The 24,313-nt window shown below is 37.2% G+C and overlaps 3 protein-coding genes across 14 annotated transcripts; all 3 read right to left on the bottom strand.

Moving 5' to 3' along the window:
• Positions 1-616: 616 nt before the first annotated feature.
• On the bottom strand, positions 617-10,003 carry LOC121804386 (gamma-tubulin complex component 2-like). 9 transcript variants are annotated; one of them, XM_042203899.1, is made up of 21 exons: positions 8,336-10,003; positions 7,841-7,886; positions 7,482-7,616; positions 7,226-7,357; positions 6,653-6,736; positions 6,462-6,560; positions 6,288-6,379; positions 5,772-5,844; positions 5,550-5,702; positions 5,349-5,468; positions 5,202-5,255; positions 4,881-4,964; positions 4,727-4,801; positions 4,499-4,630; positions 4,195-4,320; positions 4,008-4,115; positions 3,837-3,899; positions 3,679-3,753; positions 3,298-3,485; positions 3,065-3,210; positions 617-1,181 (listed from the first exon to the last, which is right to left on the bottom strand). In XM_042203899.1, the coding sequence occupies exons 1-20, from the start codon at positions 8,437-8,439 to the stop codon at positions 3,087-3,089; spliced, it is 2,067 nt and encodes a 688-aa protein (XP_042059833.1). In that variant the 5' UTR covers positions 8,440-10,003; the 3' UTR covers positions 617-1,181; positions 3,065-3,086. The 9 variants fall into 9 exon arrangements, with proteins under 9 accessions (XP_042059833.1, XP_042059834.1, XP_042059837.1 ...); XM_042203900.1 differs by lacking the exon at positions 617-1,181 and having other exon boundaries at positions 2,905-3,210; positions 8,336-8,442; positions 9,724-10,003; XM_042203903.1 differs by lacking the exon at positions 617-1,181 and having other exon boundaries at positions 2,905-3,210; positions 8,332-8,442; positions 9,724-10,003.
• Positions 10,004-10,699: 696 nt separating this feature from the next.
• On the bottom strand, positions 10,700-12,567 carry LOC121801932 (transcription factor VIP1-like). Its single transcript, XM_042201406.1, has 4 exons — positions 12,026-12,567; positions 11,611-11,743; positions 11,071-11,155; positions 10,700-10,996 (listed from the first exon to the last, which is right to left on the bottom strand). The coding sequence occupies exons 1-4, from the start codon at positions 12,400-12,402 to the stop codon at positions 10,866-10,868; spliced, it is 726 nt and encodes a 241-aa protein (XP_042057340.1). The 5' UTR covers positions 12,403-12,567; the 3' UTR covers positions 10,700-10,865.
• Positions 12,568-15,078: 2,511 nt separating this feature from the next.
• Positions 15,079-23,587, bottom strand: LOC121803470 (electron transfer flavoprotein subunit alpha, mitochondrial-like). Of its 4 annotated transcripts, none has more exons than XM_042203134.1 (9): positions 23,466-23,559; positions 21,129-21,285; positions 17,712-17,894; positions 16,556-16,767; positions 16,294-16,454; positions 15,962-16,126; positions 15,727-15,779; positions 15,472-15,612; positions 15,079-15,296 (listed from the first exon to the last, which is right to left on the bottom strand). In XM_042203134.1, the coding sequence occupies exons 2-9, from the start codon at positions 21,129-21,131 to the stop codon at positions 15,210-15,212; spliced, it is 1,005 nt and encodes a 334-aa protein (XP_042059068.1). In that variant the 5' UTR covers positions 21,132-21,285; positions 23,466-23,559; the 3' UTR covers positions 15,079-15,209. The 4 variants fall into 4 exon arrangements, with proteins under 4 accessions (XP_042059068.1, XP_042059067.1, XP_042059065.1 ...); XM_042203133.1 differs by lacking the exon at positions 23,466-23,559 and adding an exon at positions 21,822-22,452; XM_042203131.1 differs by lacking the exon at positions 21,129-21,285 and having other exon boundaries at positions 23,466-23,587.
• Between the last annotated feature and the right edge of the window lie 726 nt (positions 23,588-24,313).

Below are 24,313 nucleotides of genomic sequence, written 5' to 3' on the forward strand. Positions count from 1 at the left end.
ATACATATATAAACTTTGTGCACATACCTTTTTTATTTCCTTGCTATTATAATGCCAATCATTTTAATGCTAGGATAATTTATGAGGGTGTGAATCAGCCAGAATATTCATTAGCTATTGAGTCTGCCTCGAATCTATTTGCAAATGAAACAAATATATCATTGTAGAATTTGTAGTATTTAGTAAATCCACTTATCATCAATTCGTTTTAAGTTGAAACCTCATGAACTTCTAAACAGGGGCAGACGCAGAAAAAAATATGATTGGGGGCTGTGATTTCTAAATTTTGTTCTAAAGTTATATTTTTAGTGTTTTAGATCATTTATAAGAGCTTTTATATAATAATTTACATTAAATTTGAATAAATTTTAAAAATCTATAAAAGAAAATAGTTTAAAAAATATTTTTATTAAGGGCTTTAGCCCTACCCTATTTCTACATGGGTCCGCCCATGCTTCTAAAATGATATCAGAGTGGGCGACCCCAAGATATTCTCGGCAAACGAATTCCTGGAAGATGACCGGTGAAGGGTCGTCAAAGGATGAATGCGACGTTTTGGAGTATTTAAGGGTTAGGGTTTGTGAAACTTGCGATGAAAGTAAAAGCGAAAGAAGAAGATACCAATTCTAGTTTTTCTTATTGCGTAATGATTGAATTAGAAGTATTTACAGGACTAAGCGGTTCGACTCCTAATACTATCCGGGAAAGAAGCGTAAAGAAACTCGGAAATGAGCCCATAATTATGCTCGACTCAAAAGGAAATAAAATACATAAAATTATAACCGACTAGCTATGGAAACAATTTAAACTCAACCGTCATATCTCTTTGGCAGGCCACGCTTTCTCTGTGGCCGTTTTTGGTTCGACGTCAGCTGTGCCAGGCGTCGACGACGCATTGCGGGTGATCCCTATTGCAAGCAGCATATCAACTCCACCCGAGTTAGCAACAGCCTTGTCCTCAAGGCGAACATTCGGAAAAAATGACTTTGTATGCTCTCGGTCGGTTCCCAAGTGCTCTCATCTTCGGCGCTATCAGACCAGTTTATCTTACAATGCTCCTATAGTACCCGATTGACGAGGACGGTTCAGCTAGCCGTGGCTCGGACTGGCCGGACTAGCCATAGGTCATCCAGCCATAGCCTCTCGCGACAGTGTGGTGAGGCTCGGCAGGGAAGTTCCGGCTACAAATGGTCGAAGGAGATTGATAAGGAAAACGTTGTGTGTCCTTGCTTCAGGCAAAAGATCAAGCTGGTACGCCACCTTTCCTATTTTCTTGACTATGATTGCATTTTAAATTTAAAATATGGATTTTTTTGCAATTTAGACTCATTTTCTAAGTGTTTCGATAATATTCAACCTTTTGCTTTGTAGCAAATTCTTCCATTACGTTTTTTCCACAAATTTGAAATTGAGAATAAAATCTAATCACGAAGACTCTTTCAACCCATTGTCCTTTTTCAGAAGTCTTCATTAGGTGGAGAAATTATAACTCCAAACTACCGTGTGCTGATTGAAATATGTTTACTATTTATCCCTCTAAAATCAAAATAAGAAATAATATGATAATTTATGAATTTGTTATTTAAGGCGAGAATCATATTTCTTATACCTGGTTTACTTTGAACGATGATACATCATGATTTTTATATCTCTAAATAGAGAAATATTGAAGTATGTTTACTTATTACGAGATTGATGAATAAAATATAAATATCTAAATTGCTTTTGTTCATGACATATTGTGTTTTTTAACTCTAAATTGGGAGTACAAAAGCTTTTAAACCAAATAATAATCTAAAACTACAACACTCTTCCTTATATATATAATTATACATTTTCCTTAAATATGAATCTATACCTAAAACCCACGTACCCTCAAACCAATTAAATGAAATGACGGTGTGGTATGTTAGTCTAGTGACATATAACCTGAGGTTAGATGATTCGAATTCGACCAAATAAACGAAATGACAGTGTGCGGATATTGGCCTAAATGATAATGTGATTAAAATCTGAGGCCAAATGATTCAAACTCGAGTTAATGTGACCTTTAAACTTCTACGTATTTATAATAAAAAAAATGTAATGGCCAATGATTAAATTTTATACTACAGTACTCGATAGAAATGTAAGTAGTGAAAAATAGATAGAGGGGGTTAATTTCACAACTGCTACCACACAGTCAAGTTGACCTAAAAGATGATAGTAAGAGTAGTAAAAATGACAGCCACGACCTAGACTTGGACTTATCAAAGAACTTCATTTTGAATTTGATATGTGTCCTAAAATTATTTGGATGATTCGTACGTGTCTCTAGATACTACTATCTCTATCCACTTTCAATAATAGCCAGGACTACACATATTTTAAGATTCTCTTCATCCGTTAAAAATAACCTAACTAACTAAAATTAATATGATAAAGTACTAGAGAAAATAAATAAAATGAATAGAGTAGATAAGATATGCTAAAGAAAAAGTGAGAAAACGTGATTAGGGTCGTCATATTACGAAAAATGAAAAGGGACTGGACAAATCAAAATATTACAAACAAACTACTACTTCGTATTACTTAGACCATCTCCAAGGATATACTAAAACTTAAAATGAAATAGGTAATTAGCTCTAATAGTACTCCAAAACCAATTCCATTTTTAATTTTTGAGAAAAAAATACCTATCTTTAAGTTTACACTAAACATAAACCCAAAAGTTTTTAAGTTTTGTGAGTTAAAAAAAGCATAATATAGAAAAATATTCTTTTAAGTTTGAGTTCAGTCTAAATGGTTGGAGTAAAATCATATTTAGTGTGACATTTATACTAAAATGAGTTTGAATTTAATGTAAATGGTTAGAGATGCTATTATAGACGGGGTAATCTTGGTAACAATATTAGGGCAAAGAACTTTTGAAACCACGACATAACTATCATATAACAGACACTTTCCATAGTTTGAAAGTGGCAATGGATTTCTAACAAATCTCCTTAACTAATCAAATACACTAAAGGAAAGGATAATATAAAACCAACAACAAAATGAACACAAAGCAGGGAAACGGACGAACCATAGACAGATGTGGCTGCATCTTAGTCGCTTCCCACGCCAAGAAGCCACTGTGCGAGATGAGTCAAGTATGGCTCTGCACGAGAACTACTGCTCAATATCGGTCCTAGACTCTGAAGCTCAGCAGAAAATTTGCGCTCAAACTTCCTGAAAGAGGGAAGTCAACAAGAACATCAACGAGACAGTCGAATGCTCCGAGAGAGAAAAGAATAACAGGAAATTGTTGTAACGTACAAGATAGATTCAATGACAGTTGCATTTTCAGCTGTTACTTTCTGAGTCTGAGAACGCGTCCTTAGTTTCAACTTCTTGTATTTATCCAGCTCGGGACTGTCGGTCTTGGGAGCATCGATGGAATAGGTAACCAGCCATTGCGCTGCTGCTGCATACTGAAGGCATATCGATTTCATTGTCTCTAGCTTCTAAAATGGACAAAAATCACCAATGAGCAAAAATGGAATCTCAAGTGGCCCGATTCAGATATGAGGTTGCAAGTTTGAATATAAAAACACTACATACACAAAAATATTAGTTATAGAAAATGAAATGTTAAGCAATAAAAGCTCCGGAGAGCATTTGTGAGAGCATGTTAGTAGGATGTAATACACGACTAACCTTGAGAAGAACAGGTGAGAGAAGCAAGCACTCTCTCAAACACTTGTCAAGGAAAAAATCATGATGTTGTAAAACCTGCATCAAAATGAAGTCGCAACAGTAAAAAACATTACAGAATTTCAAACAAAACAAGTATGAAGGAAAATAGATCCGCCAACCTCATCAATACTCTTTGCAGTCTGAAGTCTATTGTCCATGATATGCCAATTTGGTTCGAGAACCTGAAAGTGAATGCAGCATCACGAAAAGAGTATTAGGTAGTTACTTAATAATTCCACCCCAGCCAGTCCATAGACATATACGAGGAAAACTGAAGTAGGGAAACCTGCCTCAAATGTCAGATAATGCAGAAGGCTGTTGATGAACTTAAGCATATTCCGGCATAGCAAAGATGACACTGAAATCGCTATTCCTTGCTTATCAAGTCTTCGCAGACCCTATAATATAAGACTTTGGTAAGCATCACAAAGGTGGGAATATAACAAGAGACAGATAGAAGAATTACAAGAATCATACTTGATGCAACTGCCATGCAGCACCAAGTTGCCGATTCACATACTTGCAGTGAAACAGACACCGAAATATTAGCTGATATTTGGTCAAAGCCTTTTTTGAGATCACAAGTGATAACGGCCATTGAACCTGAAAAAAATAATCACTTAAGACTTTCAGTAACATTATGGAGCTTATTATCACCGAGATGCTGCATTTAGACAAGTTGACCAGCAGAAAACGTGATTATATGATTCTTGCATGAGCAAATAGACCAGGACCCATGCCTAACCACAAAAAAAAATTAAAAGAAACACTTGTTACAAACCTTGAAACTCAAAGAAAATGTTTCCAATCCTGTAATGCTCAAAGGCTCTTCGAGATCATCATTGCCGGAAATAGTCTGGCTGATCTGAAGATCTTTAAGTTCAATCAACCTTTTCAATAAAGTTGTCTTTTCCTGGAAACAACATAGTAAATATTGTTGAGAAGGTAGCACAGTAGATTTCCACGACACTAGTAGTAACCACTAACCACAAAATTTTTAATTACTAACCACACAACATGTCAAGTCTTCATGATATGGATCTGCCACAGCTGCCGTGGATCGTAATGCAAGGTCCAGGAGAGACTAGTACCAAGTGCAACAATTATTTATGAGAAATTACAAGACAAACGTAAATTCTCTTGCAAATAATACACCTACACACCTGCAGCTTTTCAACTGAAATTTCATCTGGCTTTTTCATGAGTTCCTCCCGAGCAATATCCATGAAGTGGACCAAAAAATCACCCTGGAATCTTAATTTATAAGAAAGGAAACTAAGACACAGTAGCTTTCCTACAAAGTTCTAATTCAAAAGTCACAAATGGATGAAAGTTCTACACTTCTACTGGAATAATGGTTCAGTTTTTATTAGTTCAGAAATTCATTTAAGTATCCCTAATCTACCAATAAATTTTTTGCAGAAAAAGAAATTCTGAATCCCACATTTACTTGGAGAAAGCACAATTGTATATGTTAGTCATACCTGATCGAGAAGGAGATAATGTTTGATTGACATCAGCTTTCCCTTTAAGTCATACTGCAGTAGTAGCATAGAGATTAAGTTGAGAGATAGATACAGTGGAAATGAAAGCAGTGAGGTAGGATCGAATGCTTATTTCCTGAACCAGACCTTGTCTTTAATGAGGTTCAATAATTCACCACTAGCAAAATCATAAGCAGCTTTAATGCACTCAAGGTAGCGATGATTAGAGCCAACCATTGTCAACTTTGTGTTTTCTGCTACAGGCACCTGCTTAAAACAACCAAATCATAACCGTTGACCATTGAACTCAAAGGCGTATTAGAACCAGAGAAATATCACGAGATAAACCTGAATACAGTGCCCACATTCTCTCATAACATTTAGATATTTTCCCGTGGTCAAAATTGTTTCAGCAGCATTGGCAAGGAAACTGGGGATATCATCTTTCAAGCTGTAGCGTTGTTGCCAATACTTCGTGTAATAATCTTGCGTGAGACTTTCCTGTTTAAAAAAATTAGCACAGCCGCTATAACTTAAACCTGAAGCCCACACTTATAAGTGAAGACATACCTTTTGAAGAGACTTGTTCTCAGCGATAAAAAATTCCCCATATGGGTCATCAATTACACCCTCATATACCCACCTACAATTGAAACATATTTCCCTTCAGATATGGAGTACTAAATATCTGTTCTAGAAAAGAATGCAACTAATTGGCACTGCACTGCTATTTTTCCTCCACAATGCTTTGTCACAACAGTAGAAATTATAATTAATCCCTCCGTCCCACTCTAAGTGGAACATTTCTAATTTGGCACTGGATTTTATGTAGTGTTATTTTGTGAGTTAAGTGGAGAGAATAAATTAGAAGAGAGGGAAAAGTAGAGAGAGTGATGTTTTTATATTTAAAAATGTGACATTTAGAGTGGGACATCCCAAAAAGGAAAATGTGTTACTTAGAGTGGGACGGAGGGAGTACTTCGAAGGAGAGCATTTAAGCATCAGGTCTAATAATGCCTATACCATTCCAAGGGTAAATCCAGAAATCATATTGTTTAACCATGCAAGCATCAACTGCAATTGTACCTCTCTAATATTACAAGATATGCTTGGCTTGCACTTTGTGACATCTTTTCCAGCAAAGACCTCACTACATGATCACCAGCCATGGCCTTGGCCTGAAATTGTTAAGAAAATATGATTGCCAGGCAATAATCTGGACAAAAAAATTCAGTGACATTAACTAAGCAGTAGCCAAACCTGGCTTTGTAGGAGGTTAAGAACAGCAGAGCCAATAAAATTACTGGCTGAAGCCTTCTTAATCACTATGGTTAAAGCTGGCATTGCCCCCAACATTGGCTGCATTGGAAAAAAATTTATAACCTTGATATTGGGGGGGGGGGGGGGGGGGGCGGTTGAGGAATACAATAAGTTAGGTATGGAAGTAAAACCTGGCAATAGAACCATAGTCCTTGAACTGAAAGTTTTCCAAGACGAAACTGATGTTCAAGTTGTGCCACCATGGCTTGGTAATCCTAATACACAAATTTATTCATAAAACATTAGTTTTCTAAAATAAGCAATACATAGGATGACACTGACGACCATATAGACTAGGGAGCCAAAACTAGCTCGGTTTGACAGCCCTATTAAGCAATACCCAATTTTCTGAACATGCTTGGAAATAGATTGGCTTTTGTTTTTCTTGGCGGAAAACAATATAAGGTGTGAGCTCTTCTTCAACCACATGGTTATGTCATTTAGTTTTGTCAGAACCTTTTACAACAGCAACTGTGCATTTCATTGTGGTCATGTTATCAACTATTGCAGAATAAAAGACACTTCTGCCACATTCTGGCATAAAATGCCACACACAAGACATGCAAAACTATGACAATAAAACTAATTGCCCTTTTCTTCCATAAACCATCCTACAAATTGAGTATCATGCTGATTAAATCACCAGAATTAAGAAAGTTCAAAACTTAATAGAGAGTGAAATGGAGAGAAAGAGAGAAACCTACAAGAAGTAATGTCCGAAGTGCTGCTGCAAAAGCATGATTGACAAGACCGCTCTTGAACTGGGACCTTGACTCAACAAACTGACTTATAAGTATGTAGCTCTCGCATAAAGGAAATATTCTTTTTGCAGATTCCTGCAAACATCAGGATATACGATTAGGTTTAAGAAGTCCCGATGAAAACAAGTCTTCCGTGGAAGCAAAATTGGAAAACATTCATTCCATTAGAATAGAAAAAGGAATGAATTAGACTTCTTGCCTGAAGTGCCAAATCCATAGATGCATCAACTTGGAAGGACACAGTATCATCCTTCCCTTCTACTCTGCGGATAGAGATATAACGTCCGTCAATCCCAACCAATGCTGACAAGATATCATCAATGACAATTAACTCCTGCATAAGGCACAGCTCATATTCATAACTGATTGAAGGCAGCATAGCAATTTAATAGGCAGTAAGAGGTGGCCAACTAAAGCATGAACCACATACCAACAGAGTATTCTACTTTTTTCCTTTATTATATCATCCAACATCCATAAATCTCATCAATTTCATAGATATGCTCAAGACACGACTTACATGGTTAAAAAATGCATAATATAACTTTGACATATTACCTGAATTGCTGCATGGAAGCAACCTATGGGCTTGTCCACCCCAGAACTGCATGTAAAAAAGAAACAAGCTGAACATCACCAATAATATAAACTATTCTATATATTAGAACTCAATGCTTGCAAGAGTTTTTCCCGCCAAAAAACACGGCATGCATGCATGCATGCAATATTACACTTTCGGCCACCCAAAACTAAGTAAAGATTTTGACTATATATTCGAAATTTTGTTAGGCTGCTTGCCTGGGTAGCTGCAGCTATTGTCTAGGCTAAATTTTAAATTCAATTAATTTATATGGAGCCAATTTTTATATTTACATTCTATATATAGGCCACTTCAGATATAATCATGATTCATATGTTCATTAATTTTCAGGGCCAGTTTTGTTTGTCTTTATGTGTTCCTTAGTAAATTAGATTTAGCACATACATATTTACAGTTTACATTTTCTATCACGAAAACTGAGTACAGAAAACCAAAATTGAACAGGAACTTGCGATCTACATCCTTCAAGTGCAGACGGCTGCTTCGAAGCTTCAGTTGGTGCATGCAATGGCTGCATTGAAGGTTCAACTAGCGAGTTCTTATGGTATTCATCCATCAACTGGGAACAAGAAAAGTATGGTTATAGTGAGGCATTTTTCTAGCTCAAAACAATGTCAAACTAAAAAGCAGTATCTTGTAAATAAATATGCATATGTTCTGTTACGAACTTGAATCCTTCGAGCGGATTCTAACTCCAACAAAATAACTAAACGTATGGAAATTTAAGAAGACTTGATACACTAAAGAAAAGGAACTTGATAAACTAAAGGAAAGGGAAATATGTTTTTCTATTGTTGCCCGATTCAATGCCACAGAGGCTTACAGCAATGATTAACTAACCACTACTCTACTTAAGATAATGGACCATAATGAAACATGGGAAACTAATCTGCACTACTAAGAAACGTGGGAAACCAACTAAGACTAATAGCATTACTAAGTAACTAACTTGACATGATCATTTAGTGGTGTGGCAGATACATGCTCGTATCATGTTCTGTCACCATAGATATCTCATGTTGGTTTTACAGTTTTCATAAATCAGATTCCGTATGTTTCTACAGTTACAGAAACACATCGACTAAAAGTTTTGTATGAGTTCCATAATATCAAAGCTTGATGCCTTGCTCAGTTTATCACCCGCACACTGGAAATTACATGCGCTGACACTATCACATTGCAGTTCTCCTTAAGAATGATTGAAATTAGTAAGCTAAGAGAAGAGCATCCGAGAATCTAACTGGCCCAAAGATACAAAAGGAAGAGAATAAAAGAAACACTCATTACATCGAATTAAAAATTATATAACCATATCACTATAATATACTTATTAAACACAATTTGACAGCATTTGGTGCCAATTTGCTAGGCTGTTTTCGCCATTTTTATGATTAAAATCAAAATTTCCAAACCTGATTTCACACATCCAATTATCTGCGCTGATAGTTGCATTAACAGTTAACTTAGCCACAATATGCGTTGCACAGACTAAGCGATGATGACTTGTGTCTCACATAACAACTGATAGCGTTTGTTGTTTTTAGGTGCTAAAACTGTATCTACAACACATTGCCATCTATTTTCAGCTGCATACCAGATTTTTAGTAAAAACAAGGGCATACATTCACTAAAAACATCAACAAACAGATAAGAGCAGCATTCAGATCAGAAATTGACTGAGGCGCGTCTACGAAATTCCCTTCCCAGCTTCGGAAACAATTTCGCTCTCTCTCTATCTCAGGTGTTGCGAATGAAAATTGCCAATGACTAAGCAGAATCCAGAAAAAATAAACTATGTTTGCTTTGTATCAAGCGATTAAAACTCGAATAAATACTTAACTTAGATCGTGCGAATCTGCAACAAATGCGCAGCTTCTATCGCCGTCAGTGCTATACCTCTTAGCTTTATCTCAGAATTTAGGGCATAAAAGGTTGAATGGATTAGCGGAATTTTGATGCCAAAGGGTTTTTGAGTACTGATTAGAAAATGAGAAGAAGAATTATGCAACAAACAAAAAGTTCGATTACAAATGGATATTATGAATCAATAATCGTAGAATTCGAAAGAATTCAAAAAAATGTTGCGCGAACTGTATTTTTCTTTTTTCTTTTCGTTTTCTTATTTTACCCAATATTTTGATTCTTAATTCTTAAACATTGCTCAGTGATAGTTTTAATAAAATATGAAAAAAAATATTAATTTAAAATTTTATTTTCTATTTTTACAAAACTAATTACATTTTTTAAATATTATTATTTAAATAGGTATTTCATCGGTCTCAACTAAGTTTAATTGTATTTTTTTTAATGTTGGATCAATAACACTAATTAGTTCGGAAAAACGGTATTCTGGCGGTTCTATCATTCAGTGGGTGTGGAAAAAACAAGTACAATCAAACCGGTTGGAGAACAAAAGCGACTCATTTTTTTAAATTTGCTTTAGATTGAATAGATTTTATTATTTTTATACATGCAATAAATTGTCATTTTCCAGTTGGATCGGATTTTAAATTTCAATTAACATTTGTTTTATTATTTTCATTTCTCTCTTCGAAATTAAAGGTGTAATTAATTCCTCGAAACGACTACTGAAAATATCGTACCTCATAAATCATTTTTGTCTATCTATAATCTGTAGTTGGGAAATTTCATATTGAAAGAAAGAATTGTAAACCGTCACAACATAGTGTCACATTACCAATTAAATTGCAACATTGCATTCATGAGTTGAAATTGTATTTCCTTTTTTTTTATTTTGAAGCATTTGAAACTGTGTTTCTATACCATATATACTAGTAGTAAGTATAGATTTCGTGTGCAATTAAAGTTATTATGTTCACTTATTGAACTTTCACTACTACAGAATATACAACTCTATGTATGCCTCTACACATTATAGCAACTTAACCACGAACCTTTACACACAACAACATAATTAACTCTGCACAAGCTTGAAACCCCGGGACTACGATGCCGCCCTGTTCACTCTCGAGCATCGTTGTGGCTGCTGAGCTGCTGCAGCGATTGGTGGTTAGCAAAGTAGTGAGGAGACGGAGCTTGGCCGGCTGCAATCTTGAGATGCTGCAGCTCATTCCTCAGCGAATCATTAAGAGCTGAATCAATGCACCACACAACGTCAAAACCTCTTCACTACAAAGACATAAGACATAATAAGACAGAGAAATACCTTCTCTCAGCTCTGCTTGCTGCTGCAAAGCCTGCAGCTTTAGCTTGAGTTCCTTGTTCGCAGCCGTCAATCCACCGGCATCCCTCTGCATTGGATATATCACACCTTAAGTCATAACTTACTGTCACATTATATATCATTATATCTGTCATGCTCATGCATATTCAAGTTCTCAACGAGCACAACTAAGCCCGTAACTGTTGCAGAATTGATGCATACATCAAAGCATGAATCGAGAAAGTCGATCAACTAACTACTGTCGGGGCAATTCTGTTAGAAGAGCACGAAGAACAGAAAACAGCAAACTATCGAACCAAGAACAGATAACTCCAAAAAGGGCCACTCCCCAGCAAATCTAAACTGTTTTTTGGATACCATAAACTAAGAAACTAAAGACTCCAATTTGAATTAGAACTCCAAGAAACTAAAGACTCGAAAACATACTCAAACTTTGAAAAGATAAACTAACAAACTCGAAGATGAACTTTATAGAAATCTACATAACATGAATTGCATTGAATTAAAGTGTTAGTATGTAACCTGCAACACTGTAATCTGAGCTGATAGTGTGGTTGCTTCAGTTTGCAGAGTCTGAACCTTCCTCTCGAGCTCACTCGTGTAACGGGTTTTACGCTCTTTTGATCGCGCTGCGGATTGCCTATTCGCAAGAATCCTACAAATAAAGGTGACTTTGTAACTTCCAACCTCACAAAATTTCTCCAACTCATCAAAAAAATCTCAACTTGATTGAACAAAAAGAGCAAGAGCAATCACAAAAGGATAGATAGTCTGGATTTTAGTTCTCCGTTGCTCAATTACAATAAACATACAAATTATGACTCACAAATGCATAATTTCTCCAACGCACACCTCAGAAACTTCAATTTCACAACAATTAAAGATAAATTGGATCAGATTAAAGCTCAATTGAATTAGGGTTCGTAAAAAAGCACACCTTTTAGCTCTCTTGGGGTCAAGCAGAGCGAGTTCGGAAAGCCCATCCATGGAGTTGCTATGCCGATGCTTTGGCCGCGGCTCCGCCGCTGCGGGAGCATCCACCTTGAGCCCGTCGAAGAAGTCGGCATCCAGCGACAAACTCCTCAGAGGCGCGGCGTCGCTCGCCGGCGGGAGGAGCGACGGGGGAAGGTCGAGATTGAGCTCCACCATGACGTCGTCGTCGAGGAGGATGTCGTCGAGGCCGGGGAAGCGGAATTGGGTCTCCGATTGAGCGCGGCGGTGCTGGGCGCGGCGGGTTGGGGTGTCGGGCATCTGGTCGAGCTCGGCCCGGCCCGGGAAGTAGGGGCCTGAGTTCACGGGCTTTCCGGTGAACATAGTTTAATTGGTTTGTGGAAAGTGTGGAATTAGTGAATTGGAGGCAGGAGATATAGGATTGAAGAAGAAGGGATTGAAATTGGGATTGGGTTGATGATGGAAAGTGGGGCCCGAGACGCCATGTTTGAGCAAAAAGGGCATGTGAGAGTTGGTGCTGAGCTACTGCAGAAAGTCTAGTTTTGTTTTACTATCTCTTTTTCTTCCTTTTTTTCCCGTCTTTGTACGTTTTCGATCTCATCATGACGTCATATCACATGCCCAGTGACGATTTCTCATTATTTTTACTTTTAATTAACTAAACATCATTTTTTAACTCTAAAACACATCACTCAACGTTGCACAAAAATACGAAATAAAAATTGAGGGGAATAAATTAAAAGGTTTATCCAATAGTTTATTCTTTTACTACTACTATTATTTTTGTTCTTAATTCTCTCTTATCTCCTGCTACTACTTTATTATCTATTTTTTTTTATTTTTTCTTGTGTCATACTTTTTATCTATTCGTTTTATATTTTCTATTATCTCATACGATGCTTTAGATTTTCACATACTTTATTATTTCTTTGAGTATTTTACGTCAGCTCCAAGTCCAATAATTAGCCGTGGTCTTCATGCAAGTAGAACTGTAGAATTACTGGATTGGAATAAGTGATCTTCTTGCAAGTAGAGTTACTGGATTGGAAGAAGCAAATGTAGAAATAGAAAATACAAAATACAAAATGAAGACATTTCTATAATTTTAATAAAAATTAAATTTGACATTTGCTTTTATTCTGAATGGAAATACCTAGGGGTGAGCAAAAAAACCGGAAACCGAATATCCGAACCGAACCAAACCGAAATTTTGAAATTCGGTTCGGTTTTTTTGGTTTTTCGGTTCGGTTCGGTTTTAAAAATAAAAAAAATTCGGTTTTTTGGTTCGGGTGAAGAAAAAACCGAAAAACTGAAATTCCGAATTATATATATATTCTATTAATTTAATATATTATATTATACATAATATATATTCTTTTAATATATTCTACTATATAATATATATTATATGTATTATTAATTTTATACTATATATAAATATTCTATTAGTATATATAAAATAAAATAAAATACACATATAAATATATATTTCTATTATATTTATTTTTTTTAGGTTTTTCGGTTTTTTTTCGGTTTTGTTCGGGTTTTTCGGTTTTTCGGGTTCGGTTCGGTTTTGATTTTGGACTAAATTCGGTTTTTCGGTTTTGGTAAAAAATCGAACCGAAACCCGAATGCACACCCCTATAAATACCTATATTACAAACTTTTTCCACTCGCATTGCTTCGTATTATACTACCTTCCTAAAAATAGTCATTTTTGTTATTTTTATATGTCACAAGATTAATCCATTCTAATTTATGAAAAATATAGTCTCATTATTCACTAACATTACTTTTATCATTTTGTTATGTCTCATTTTTATATTTCTCCCCAATTCGTATTAAACAATGTGCAAGTCCAAAAGTATGTATTTGTATGGGACGTCGGGAATATTTATTATCTTAAAATCTATGGCCGACTAAGGTAGTGTTTGGTAAGATAGAAAAACGTGATCCTCCAATCACTTAGATGCAATATGAAACATCAACTTCAATCAACGTTATTGATTCTTGAAATGTTGTCTTTTCGGACATGCTAATGATGTCCTAAACCTAAAGGAAGAAGAATCAAGTACATGAACCATAGGATTGTTTTGTCTGGAATCTATTAATAGTACTCATTAAACTTAATATCTGGAATTTTTTTATTTTTTGCAAGACAGACGTGTTTTAAGATGCTAATTGCGAAAATATATCAACTCGATACATTTTTATTTAAATATTGAACTTGTAAGCTTGGGTATTAAAAGATAAATATGAGGTTGAGATATTTAAAAAACGCTCAAAAAATTACCTCATTTTTAACTATAAGGTTAGTTTTTTGGTGGACTTGTTCAACTAAATTGAAAGGCAATATATCATAATTAGTTTGAATAAGTACATAATAAATGAATGTAGAACCAAAAGGTCACAATCATATCGAATCAGGAATAATCAATCAGCTTACATTGGATGTGCATACATTTTCATAATTGACGGAATATCCAATCGCGTTATACATCATATTTTTTTGTAAATTACCCCTTTAATTTGTCTAAAAAATAATACTCCAATCATGAAATACTTAATCGTGTATTTGAAAATATAAAAAAGAAACTATTAGGATTCTGAATTTGTATTTATTATTGAAATTCTAACGAACTAGGAATAGATTGAATAACTATTTTTATAATTAAATTAATTTTGAGATTATAAAACGGAGTAATAAATTTTTATTTAAATGATTAATTGAGAATAAATAATACTAATAAAATATCCAAATTTGTAAAAATTCTTAAATTAGGAGAAAAAATCACGAGTAATTGCACTATTTTTTAATTGTATCTGGGATTCTAAGGACGTTCCTTGTCATATGAAAAATCACAGAAACACAGCAATTTCAAAAACCAAGAATCAGATTACTTTTTTTTATTAGTAGAATCGTGCCAAACAAACAAAACCTATGGGAATTTATGCTTTCTTTCCTTTTCTGTAAAATTAAAATCATCTTTGCATGTGTTAGCATTGTAGTAGAGTAGTTAATACCCGAGACCAATGATCTCATGTTCGAAGCGCTGCCTTTAAAATTTATACTAAAGCCTCAAACTGAGGCAAAAAGACATGTCTTTATAATTTATAAACTTCCAGAGTTATTAATGAATGTCACAACAACGGATTATTTCAGAATATGATCAAATCTGTCTATTTTTCTCAGGAAGTTTCTCTAACAATTCCGGTATGATCTCAAAAAGGTCACCCACAAGTCCATAATCCGCAACCTGCAATTCCAGCATATGCCAAGACGACGAACACGAAGCACAAATTAGCGTCTAGAGACAGATCTCAGTTTAACTGTTATAACGGCTCAAGACTTCAATATATACGTTTTATTGGAACACGGAAATTAGAAACCATAACGATAAGATGCGTGTGACAGAGAGACTTGATCATGACCTGAAATATCGGTGCATCAGCATCTTTATTTACAGCGACGATGACTTTTGAATCTCTAATGCCAGCTAAGTGTTGAATAGCTCCAGAAACACCAAAAGCCATGTATAGTTCCGGAGCAACAATTTTCCCGGTCTGACCAACCTACATAATATCGAGCGATATGTCACAAAAACGGCAGCACCACAACAGTCCACACATGTGTAGTTTTGGAACCATGGACGAATTACAACAATGCATGAAGACACTTCGTCTTACCTGGAGTTCATTTGGAACGAATCCCGCATCAACTGCAGCACGAGTAGCTCCAACTGCAAGAAATTGGACATTAGACGGAAGAGAAATTTCGCAAATAATAACAAAAACAACAATATCATAGTGTACTAAATTTCCATCCATAAAACTGATGCAGGCAACTTAAAAGTTTCTTAAGGAAAGATTTATAGACCACAACGTTGCGACTTATGAGTCTAAGATCCTTAAGAATAATGACCTGCAGCACCAAGTTTCTCAGCAAGCTTCTCGATCATTTTGAAATTCTCAGCACTTATTAGACCTCGCCCTCCAGTGACAACAATGCGTGCATTTGCCAGATCTGGGCGTTCTGTATCCTCCTGAGAGGAGATGCTTACATATCTCGATTTTCCATCTGCATCATCTGAAACAACAACGAGATGTTTCTAGATTATAGTTCCTGAAAGGAGAATTAAACATGATGCAATAGAATAGATAAGGTTATGCAGTCACTCAATCTCTCCTATGTAAAGTTAAACAACCAAAACCATGAAGCAGAGGATACATTTTAGCATCAAATATATGACAAACCTTTGCTGAAGGCTGAAAGATCAATCTTCTCAATACATTTGTCATTTGAAACCGAAGCTGGCGCCATTCCCGTAGGAAATGAAGTAGCCCTAATAGTCAGCATACAAGGGTTTGAACCGGTGTATCGAACAGTACTAAGAGCATTTCCAGCATATATTGGCCTGCTCTGTGAAAGAATACGCAAGTAAAATGCAATTAATAATTCATATTTGTTGACATACAACCAGTATTAACTTGCATCAGCCAAACAACAATAGATTACCTAACAAAAAGATTCGAGCCACTAATCTCTGTAACATCGGTAATAGGTGAAACATCGAGAAGTGCTGCTGCACGGGGGAGAACATTCTTTCCAAAAGAACCTGATCCAGTAATTATGTGAGAATAGCTATCTTTCTGTTGTACAAGATGCACCAGTTTAGCCCATGGTTCTGCTAGAGCATATGTGAACCTCTCCGAATCAGCAAGAAGGACCTGAGCAACAAATAGGTATGCATATTTAATATCTGAAAGACCGAATGACTAGAACATATTCCTCATGAAACCGTATTGCTTCGTGTTGCAAAAGCATTTCTGTTAATAATAACTTGTCAAACTCCACCGTGATTGACTTCCATTTTATACCACGTAAGAACCAACTATCAACACGTAAATGCACTACTCATTCCAAACAATAAGCTACTATCTCCGTTTTTAACAAAAGTATGTTGGTTATCCCAATTTATGCGTTTAAAACAATACAACTTTATTAGCAGGCTAACGCTCTCCTATTTAATAGGAGAGATAAGAAGAATATTTGTTTTCTTGATTCTATCATTTTTTGTACAATTTTTATAACAAATGAGATCATGGTCCACTACACACTATTTCTAATACTACACAGAACCACAAAACACAAGCAATATGCTTCACAACCATTCCCTATATGAATGAAGCTACTTGGATCCCGACTCTGATAAAAGCTCGTGCAAGTTGCTTAATGAAACTCATTAATGAAGTACTCGAGTTTGAGATTGACACTACAAAGCATGCCGAACTGAACTTGCTAGATATTATAATTGTTAACTTGGTACAACTTATTCTTATATACTTTAGTTAGTAACAAGTACACCGAATATACAACTAATTTTATTTGTTTATATATAATAAAAAGCAATAACTATATAAATGCAAATCTAAATTTAAATCTAGTAAGCTTGTCTGGGCTCGATTAAGCTCATGAGACTCAACGTGTTGATAAATAAAGCTCAACAAATTAGCCGGACTTGAGCTTAGCACGACCGACTCAACTCCAATCAAGCTCTTAAAAATCACAACACCACAAAAACTAAGCAATACCCCTCCCTCATTAAATAAGTTGCATCATAACAAGCCCATTGAAATGTAATTGATCATCATTCATAAAAAATTGGGAATACCTTAGAAATGGAAGGGTGGAAACAAGCAGCATGAGCAGCAGCCTCCTGCAAGGAAGGACCCGAACCAGCAAGGAGCAAAGACACAGAATTGTCTCCACCCAAACGCTTAGCAGCCTCCACTGCACACAACGAAGATGCCTCGATGGATCCGCCCTTGTGCTCCCCCAAAACCAGAGTGCTAAGCTATATCAAAAAAGGAGAGAAAAGAAACTAATTCAGAAGATTCAGCTATTCGACATTGAAGTTGAACTCTTCATTACCCAATTACTCTTCAATTTTGCATAAATTTTAATTGGCCACTAAACAATCAATGTGAACAACCTAATAACAACGCAAATGCCAATCTTAGCAAATAAAGCTATCTGCAAGCACTAACAAGTGTTCTAAACAATCCGTGGACAACTAAAATCACCTTTGAAGAAACAATTAGGGATCGAAAAATGGTATAATATTATTGCTTAAATGATATGTGCAGAGATTACATTCTTATAGGTAAGATTACAATTTTCATATGGTAATTACAATCTCCTAATTTTGGAATATGATCAATTTGAGATCAATTAGAAATCAATCACATTAACTCCTTGATTTCTTTCCAACACTCCCCCTCAAGTTAAGCAACGGGATTCCCGATACTTAACTTGCTTAGTACTTCTCTGAATAACTTTGCGTTCACAGCTTTGGTTAGGATATCTGCCAGTTGATCTTCTGATCTTACATATGGGAAATCAACGATCTTGGCTTCAAGCTTCTCTTTGATGAAATGTCTGTCGATCTCCACATGTTTGGTTCTATCATGCTGAACTGGATTTTCGGAGATGCTAATTGCAGCCTTGTTATCACAGAACAGTCTGCATGGTTTAGACATATGAAATTTAAGCTCCGTCATGAGTCTTCTCAGCCATAATATCTCAGTGAGACCACTCTTGATCCCACGGAACTCTGCTTCAGCACTAGATAGTGATACTACCTTCTGCTTTTTGCTCCTCCAAGTAACAAGGTTTCCTCCTACTAACGTAAAGTATCCTGCCGTGGACTTTCGGTCATTTGGGTTTCCTGCCCAGTCTGCATCAGTAAATCCATTGATCTCCAAGTGTCCATGTTTTTCAAATAATACCCCATACTCTGCAGTGCCTTTCAAGTATCGAACAATGCGTAGAACTGCTTCCCAGTGATCCTCTTGCGGTGAGTGCATAAACTGGCTTACAATTCCCACGGCATATGCTATGTCAGGTCTGGTATGGGAAAGGTAAATAAGTTTCCCCACCAATCTCTGGTATCTTCCTCTGTCTGTGAGTTTTGCCCCTTCCACCATCTGCAGTCCATGATTCTGTATCATCGGGGTGTCTGCTGGCTTGCAGTCTACCATGCCCACTTCTGCTAGGAGGTCAAGGACATATTTTCTTTGATTGATGAAGATCCCTTTTTCTGATCTCAAAACCTCAATTCCCAAGAAGTATTTGAGCGGGCCTAGGTCTTTCATTTCAAATTCTTTGAACAGGTTTTTCCTCAATTCGCCAATTTCTTCCTCATCGTCTCCTGTGATGATCATGTCGTCGACGTAGACAATAAGGCATGTGATTTTTCCATTTTTCTTCTTGAGGAATAGCGTGTGATCTGAGTTACTCTGCACGTAGTCGTATTTCTTCATCACTTCAGTGAATCGACTGAACCAAGCTCTGGGGGACTGTTTCAGTCCATATAACGTTCTCTGGAGCTTGCATACTTCCCCGGGTTGAAACTCATCTGAAAGACCTGCTGGGGGATCCATGTATACTGGCTTAGGTAGTTCTCCATGTAGAAAGGCATTGGTCACATCGAACTGGTAGAGTGGCCATTCCTTATTTGCAGCGATCGAGAATAACACTCTAACCGTGTTGATCTTCGCTACAGGTGAGAAAGTCTCTGCATAATCGACCCCGTATGTCTGAGTATACCCCTTTGCTACAAGTCGTGCCTTATACCTCTCAATTGAGCCATCTGGTCTTCGTTTGATGGTGAACACCCACCTGCACCCTACGGCTTTGACCCCTTCTGGTAGCCTTCCTTTCACCCACGTATTATTTTTCATCAATGCTCTCATCTCTGTAAGCATAGCCTCTTTCCAGTGTGTGTGCTTCATCGCTTCCTCGGCAGTTCGTGGGATCTCCTCTTCCTCATAAAGCGCCGCTTGGAATGCTCGTGCCATCTTACTCAGATTTCCTTGGACAAAGTTTGCAACTCCATATCTACTCTTAGCACCGATTCTGTCAGGAGAATATCTTTTTGGGGGAATGCCTCGGGTACTCCGTGGAGGAAGCACATATCTCCCCGTGTCCCCGTCAACGGTGTTGTTTTCTTCTTCTGCAGTGTTAGTATCAACTACAGTACTCTCTTCAGGGATAGATACGGGGCATACCTGGGATACTGGTCGAGGTCGATCGAGGGGTGGTTGAGTAGACTCTGATGGAGAGGCGTGCTCTGCGGCAGTGACCGCAATAGTCTCTGTTGGTTCCTCAATTGAAGGACTTGGAGGTGACACAAACCAACTTAGACAGTCCCCATGATTAGTTTCAGGATTTTTCTCCCCCTGGCTGCTAAGGTGGTGTGGGTAAAAGAATTCTGTTTCCAAAAAATTGCAATTTATGGTGGTGATGATTTTCTTAGTATTCGGATCATAGCATCGATACCCCTTTTGGTTTACCCCGTATCCCACAAAGACACATTTGGAAGCACATGGTGAGAATTTGGTTCTTTCATGTTTGGGTGTATGGACATAGACTGAGCAACCAAAGACTTTTGGTGGCATACTAAGGGTTTCGGGTATTTTGGCTTGTTGGGAGAGGATATCCAGGGGGGTTTTTTTGTTGAGGATTTTTGTGGGTAGTCGGTTTATGAGGTAAATCGAGGTTGCCACGGCTTCGGGCCAAAGAAAGGTAGGCACTTTGGATTCAATCATGAGAGCACGGGTGACTTCGAGAATCGTTCTGTTTTTTCTCTCTGCTACCCCATTTTGTTCGGGTGTATAGGCACAAGAGGTTTGGTGAACAAGGCCTTGTTTTTTAAAGAACTCAGACATGTCATTGTTTACAAACTCCCTCCCATTATCAGATCGAAGGATTTTTATGGTGGTTTGAAACTGAGTCTGGATCATATGAAAAAATAAGCTGAATTTTTCGGCTACTTCAGATTTGTGTTTCAAGAAATAAATCCACGTCATCCTAGTGCAATCATCAATAAAGGTAATAAAATATCTAAAACCCTTTCCCCCAGTAACAGGTGCAGGACCCCAAACATCAGCATGCACAAGTTCAAACATAAATTTCATACGAGTATTTGAAGGTTTGAAAGATTGTCTGTGGCTCTTGGCCAAAACACATGTCTCACAAGAAAAATCTCTAGGAATTTTAAAGTTTGGAAATAAAAGCTGAAAATAACCATGGGAAGGGTGTCCTAGTCTTCTGTGCCACAGCCAAGCCTCCTCTCTCGTGGATCCTTGAGCCAGCATTGCACTGCCATGTTGAGCTACCCCATCCACGTAGTAGAGTCCCTGGTTCTCAGTGCCACGCCCAACGATCTTCCTCGTCCGAATATCCTGTAAAATGCAACAATTTGGGTGCATTAGTAGAGTACAATTCAGTTCCCGTGTGACATGGCTCACTGACATTAATCTTTGAGATAAACTTGGCACAAATAGACAATTTGACAAACGAAGATTTGGGGAAATTTCTATTGTTCCGGCCCCTGCCACTTTAATTAACTCCCCATTCGCAGTTCGAATATATGTCTTAGTGACCTCACTGAAGTCGCTAAAGTCCGTTTTTACCGGAGTCATAGTATCTGTGGCTCCACAATCAAAGATCCATCCCCGTGTATCAATTTTACCCATATTTTGCACGTTGAATGCAGCGGAAATTTTCATAAGAGGTGCAAAACGATTTTGGGTTTTAATTTGGTCAATATGTGGGTATATTTCGGATTTCAGGAAAGCTGTGGGTGATTTATCATAATATGAGGAGTTTAGGGGTCGATTTGAAGTAGTGGGGTTATTTGTGTGGTTTACAGAAACTGGAGGGCTTAATTGTAAAAAAGGAAAAGTATTAGGGTTTGGTCTAAGACCAAACCCGTTACCTCCATCCATTGCGCCGCTGCTCCATTTCTGCGACTCCGTCGCTCCTCCGGCTCTTGCCACAAAATTCCCGACCCGAACCCCTCCGCCGCCGCCGCTGTTGCTGCCACCGTGGGTTTCCGGGCGAGAGTTATTCACCTGATTTTCTCCTCCAATCGATTCTCCCCTGTTCTGAACTTGGGGGTTTTGCCGCTGCTCCACCTCAGCGACTCCGACGGCGGCGAATTTCGCCTGAGTTCGTGCCTTTTGCTTCTCATCCCACCACTCCGGATAACCCACACGGAGGAAGCAAGTTTCCCTCGTGTGTTTGTTCTTCCCACAGTGGGAACACCATAGCTTGCTCTTGTCCGTTTTTCCTCCGGAATGGTGTGTAGCTCCAGCAGGTGGCGGCGCTCCGCGGTGGTTCGGTACTCCTCGGTTCGGTCGATCTCTCTGCGCCCCGAATCCATAGCCTATTTCCCCCGATGATGCATCGGCGCTCCCTACTCCAGTGGAGTCTCCGGAGGGTGGAGAGGATGCCGGTGGCATGATTCTTTGTCGAGCCGCCTCCTTCTTCACCCATCCGTAGGCTTCTTCGACTGAGGGGTAAGGTTGCTCCTTCAGAATCTCCCGACGGATATGGTCGTATTCTTGGTTTAATCCAGTGAGGAATTTGATGAGCCGTTTTTTCGCTCGTGTGTTGTCGGAATTCCCCGATCCCCTTATCGCAGCATGTCACGGGTGGTTTCTGACTTCGATCAATTGTCACCCACAATCCGTGGATCCGACGGTAATACGTCTCGAGATCAAGATTTCCTTGTCTCATGTATATTATCTTGTCTTCCAGGTCGTAGATTTGATAAGGATCCGCCTTGCTCTCGAAGGTGATTGCGAGATTGTCCCACAAGGCTTTAGTTGTTTGATGATGAGCAAAATCGGCGATAATATCATTTTCGATATTATTGACGATCCAAGAGAAAACAATCAAGTCGGTTTCCTCCCATTCCCGGTACCCCTTGCTGTTTGGCTCCGGTGGTTTGTCGTAGATGTGGGAGTATCCCCCCCTGCTTCCAATCTCGACTTTCATCAGTCGAGCCCACAACGGGTAATTTTTCCCGTTCAATTTGAACGCCACGGTAACACCCTTGTTTGTCCTCAACTTTGAGGATTCTCCTGTTGGCTTGTTGTCTGTATCTGTCATCTTTGGATTGGTTTCTTTTTGGTTGAATTGATCTATGGTTTGGTTTTGGTATAAGGGCCGAGAGTTTGGGTATCACTCGGCTATGATGAGAATTCTCTGAGCCAGAATTCTTCCTGCTCTGACGCCATGAAGAAACAATTAGGGATCGAAAAATGGTATAATATTATTGCTTAAATGATATGTGCAGAGATTACATTCTTATAGGTAAGATTACAATTTTCATATGGTAATTACAATCTCCTAATTTTGGAATATGATCAATTTGAGATCAATTAGAAATCAATCACATTAACTCCTTGATTTCTTTCCAACAACCTTATTACTCCTCCATTGCTAAACAAAGCCGCAGAGTGATGAACAACGATTCGCATAAATGAAATTATAAGCATGAAACTGGAAAAAATAAAAAGCGAAGGAATTGCTGTTTTCTTACTGAGAGACGGAAATTGGAAAAACGAGGACTTACAAATCGCGAAGAATGGGCCACGCGAGTAGCAAACGAACGCCTCCGAATCGATCCGAGCAGAGCTTGAATTGTCATCTTCTTCGATTGTGTATTGAGAGTTTCAGTTTTCAGTTTGCTTTTATAAGTTCAAATAAAGCTCGGTTTTTTTACTCTATTTATTTTAAAGATTTTATATTATTTGACGTTTTTATTTTTTACCCTTTTACATTAATTGAATTCAGATTTTTTTTTCAGGAATGGGGAGTGGAGTGTTTTTTTCTTTTATATATTTTGAATTTTGACTCATTTTTATTAAAAAAATACTAAATGGTGGACTATTAAAGAGATATTGTAACTAATTAAAATAATATAAAAATATTTATATTTTATGGAGAAAAATACATGTATATCCACAGTGTATATATAATTTTGGATTGAGTTACCAACTATCCATTAAGTAATCAGTTACAAAAACAAAGAAGTTGCGTCTTTCATTTTCGTTCTATCAATAATTATAATTTAGTGAATTTTTAATGAAAATCAGTGAATTTCTCATTGTTACTAATAGTGCAAAATTTAGAATAATTGGGTATCAATTCATATACTCCATTAAACACAATAATGATAAAAAGTCCATAAACCTACAAATAAAATTTAAATTCATAAAAATTATATTGAAAATGTACATTCTTTTGATGCAATTCGCTTTTATTATAGGTAAATAATGGTATTGACAGTTACATATTTTACGCATATATTTACACAAAAATAGCTTACATATAACATATGTTACTCATATCTTAAATAATAATTGGGCCTCAACGTATTACTTGAAGCCCATTAATATCGTAATTGGGCCTACATTCAGA

This window comes from Salvia splendens, chromosome 5 (genome assembly GCF_004379255.2).
Source record: "Salvia splendens isolate huo1 chromosome 5, SspV2, whole genome shotgun sequence".
In the NCBI taxonomy this organism is placed as follows: Eukaryota; Viridiplantae; Streptophyta; class Magnoliopsida; order Lamiales; family Lamiaceae; genus Salvia; species Salvia splendens.

Bases quoted from the DNA above. Each gene is read 5' to 3' on its own strand.
- LOC121804386 (XM_042203899.1), bottom strand. From the start codon at position 8,439: ATGGATGAATACCATAAGAACTCGCTAGTTGAACCTTCAATGCAGCCA. The intron at 4,631-4,726 runs GTTAGTAATTAA...TGTTGTTTCCAG, and splicing joins AAGACTTGACATGTTGTGTG to GAAAAGACAACTTTATTGAA. The intron at 4,116-4,194 runs GTATGATTCTTG...CTTATATTATAG, and splicing joins CTGCATGGCAGTTGCATCAA to GGTCTGCGAAGACTTGATAA.
- LOC121801932 (XM_042201406.1), bottom strand. From the start codon at position 12,402: ATGTTCACCGGAAAGCCCGTGAACTCAGGCCCCTACTTCCCGGGCCGG. The intron at 11,156-11,610 runs GTTACATACTAA...TATCCAATGCAG, and splicing joins CTCAGATTACAGTGTTGCAG to AGGGATGCCGGTGGATTGAC. The intron at 10,997-11,070 runs GTATTTCTCTGT...GCATTGATTCAG, and splicing joins GCAAGCAGAGCTGAGAGAAG to CTCTTAATGATTCGCTGAGG.
- LOC121803470 (XM_042203131.1), bottom strand. From the start codon at position 23,540: ATGACAATTCAAGCTCTGCTCGGATCGATTCGGAGGCGTTCGTTTGCT. The intron at 15,613-15,726 runs GTAAGACGAAGT...GATATTATGTAG, and splicing joins TCGTTCCAAATGAACTCCAG to GTTGGTCAGACCGGGAAAAT. The intron at 15,297-15,471 runs GTCATGATCAAG...CTGGAATTGCAG, and splicing joins CTGATGCACCGATATTTCAG to GTTGCGGATTATGGACTTGT.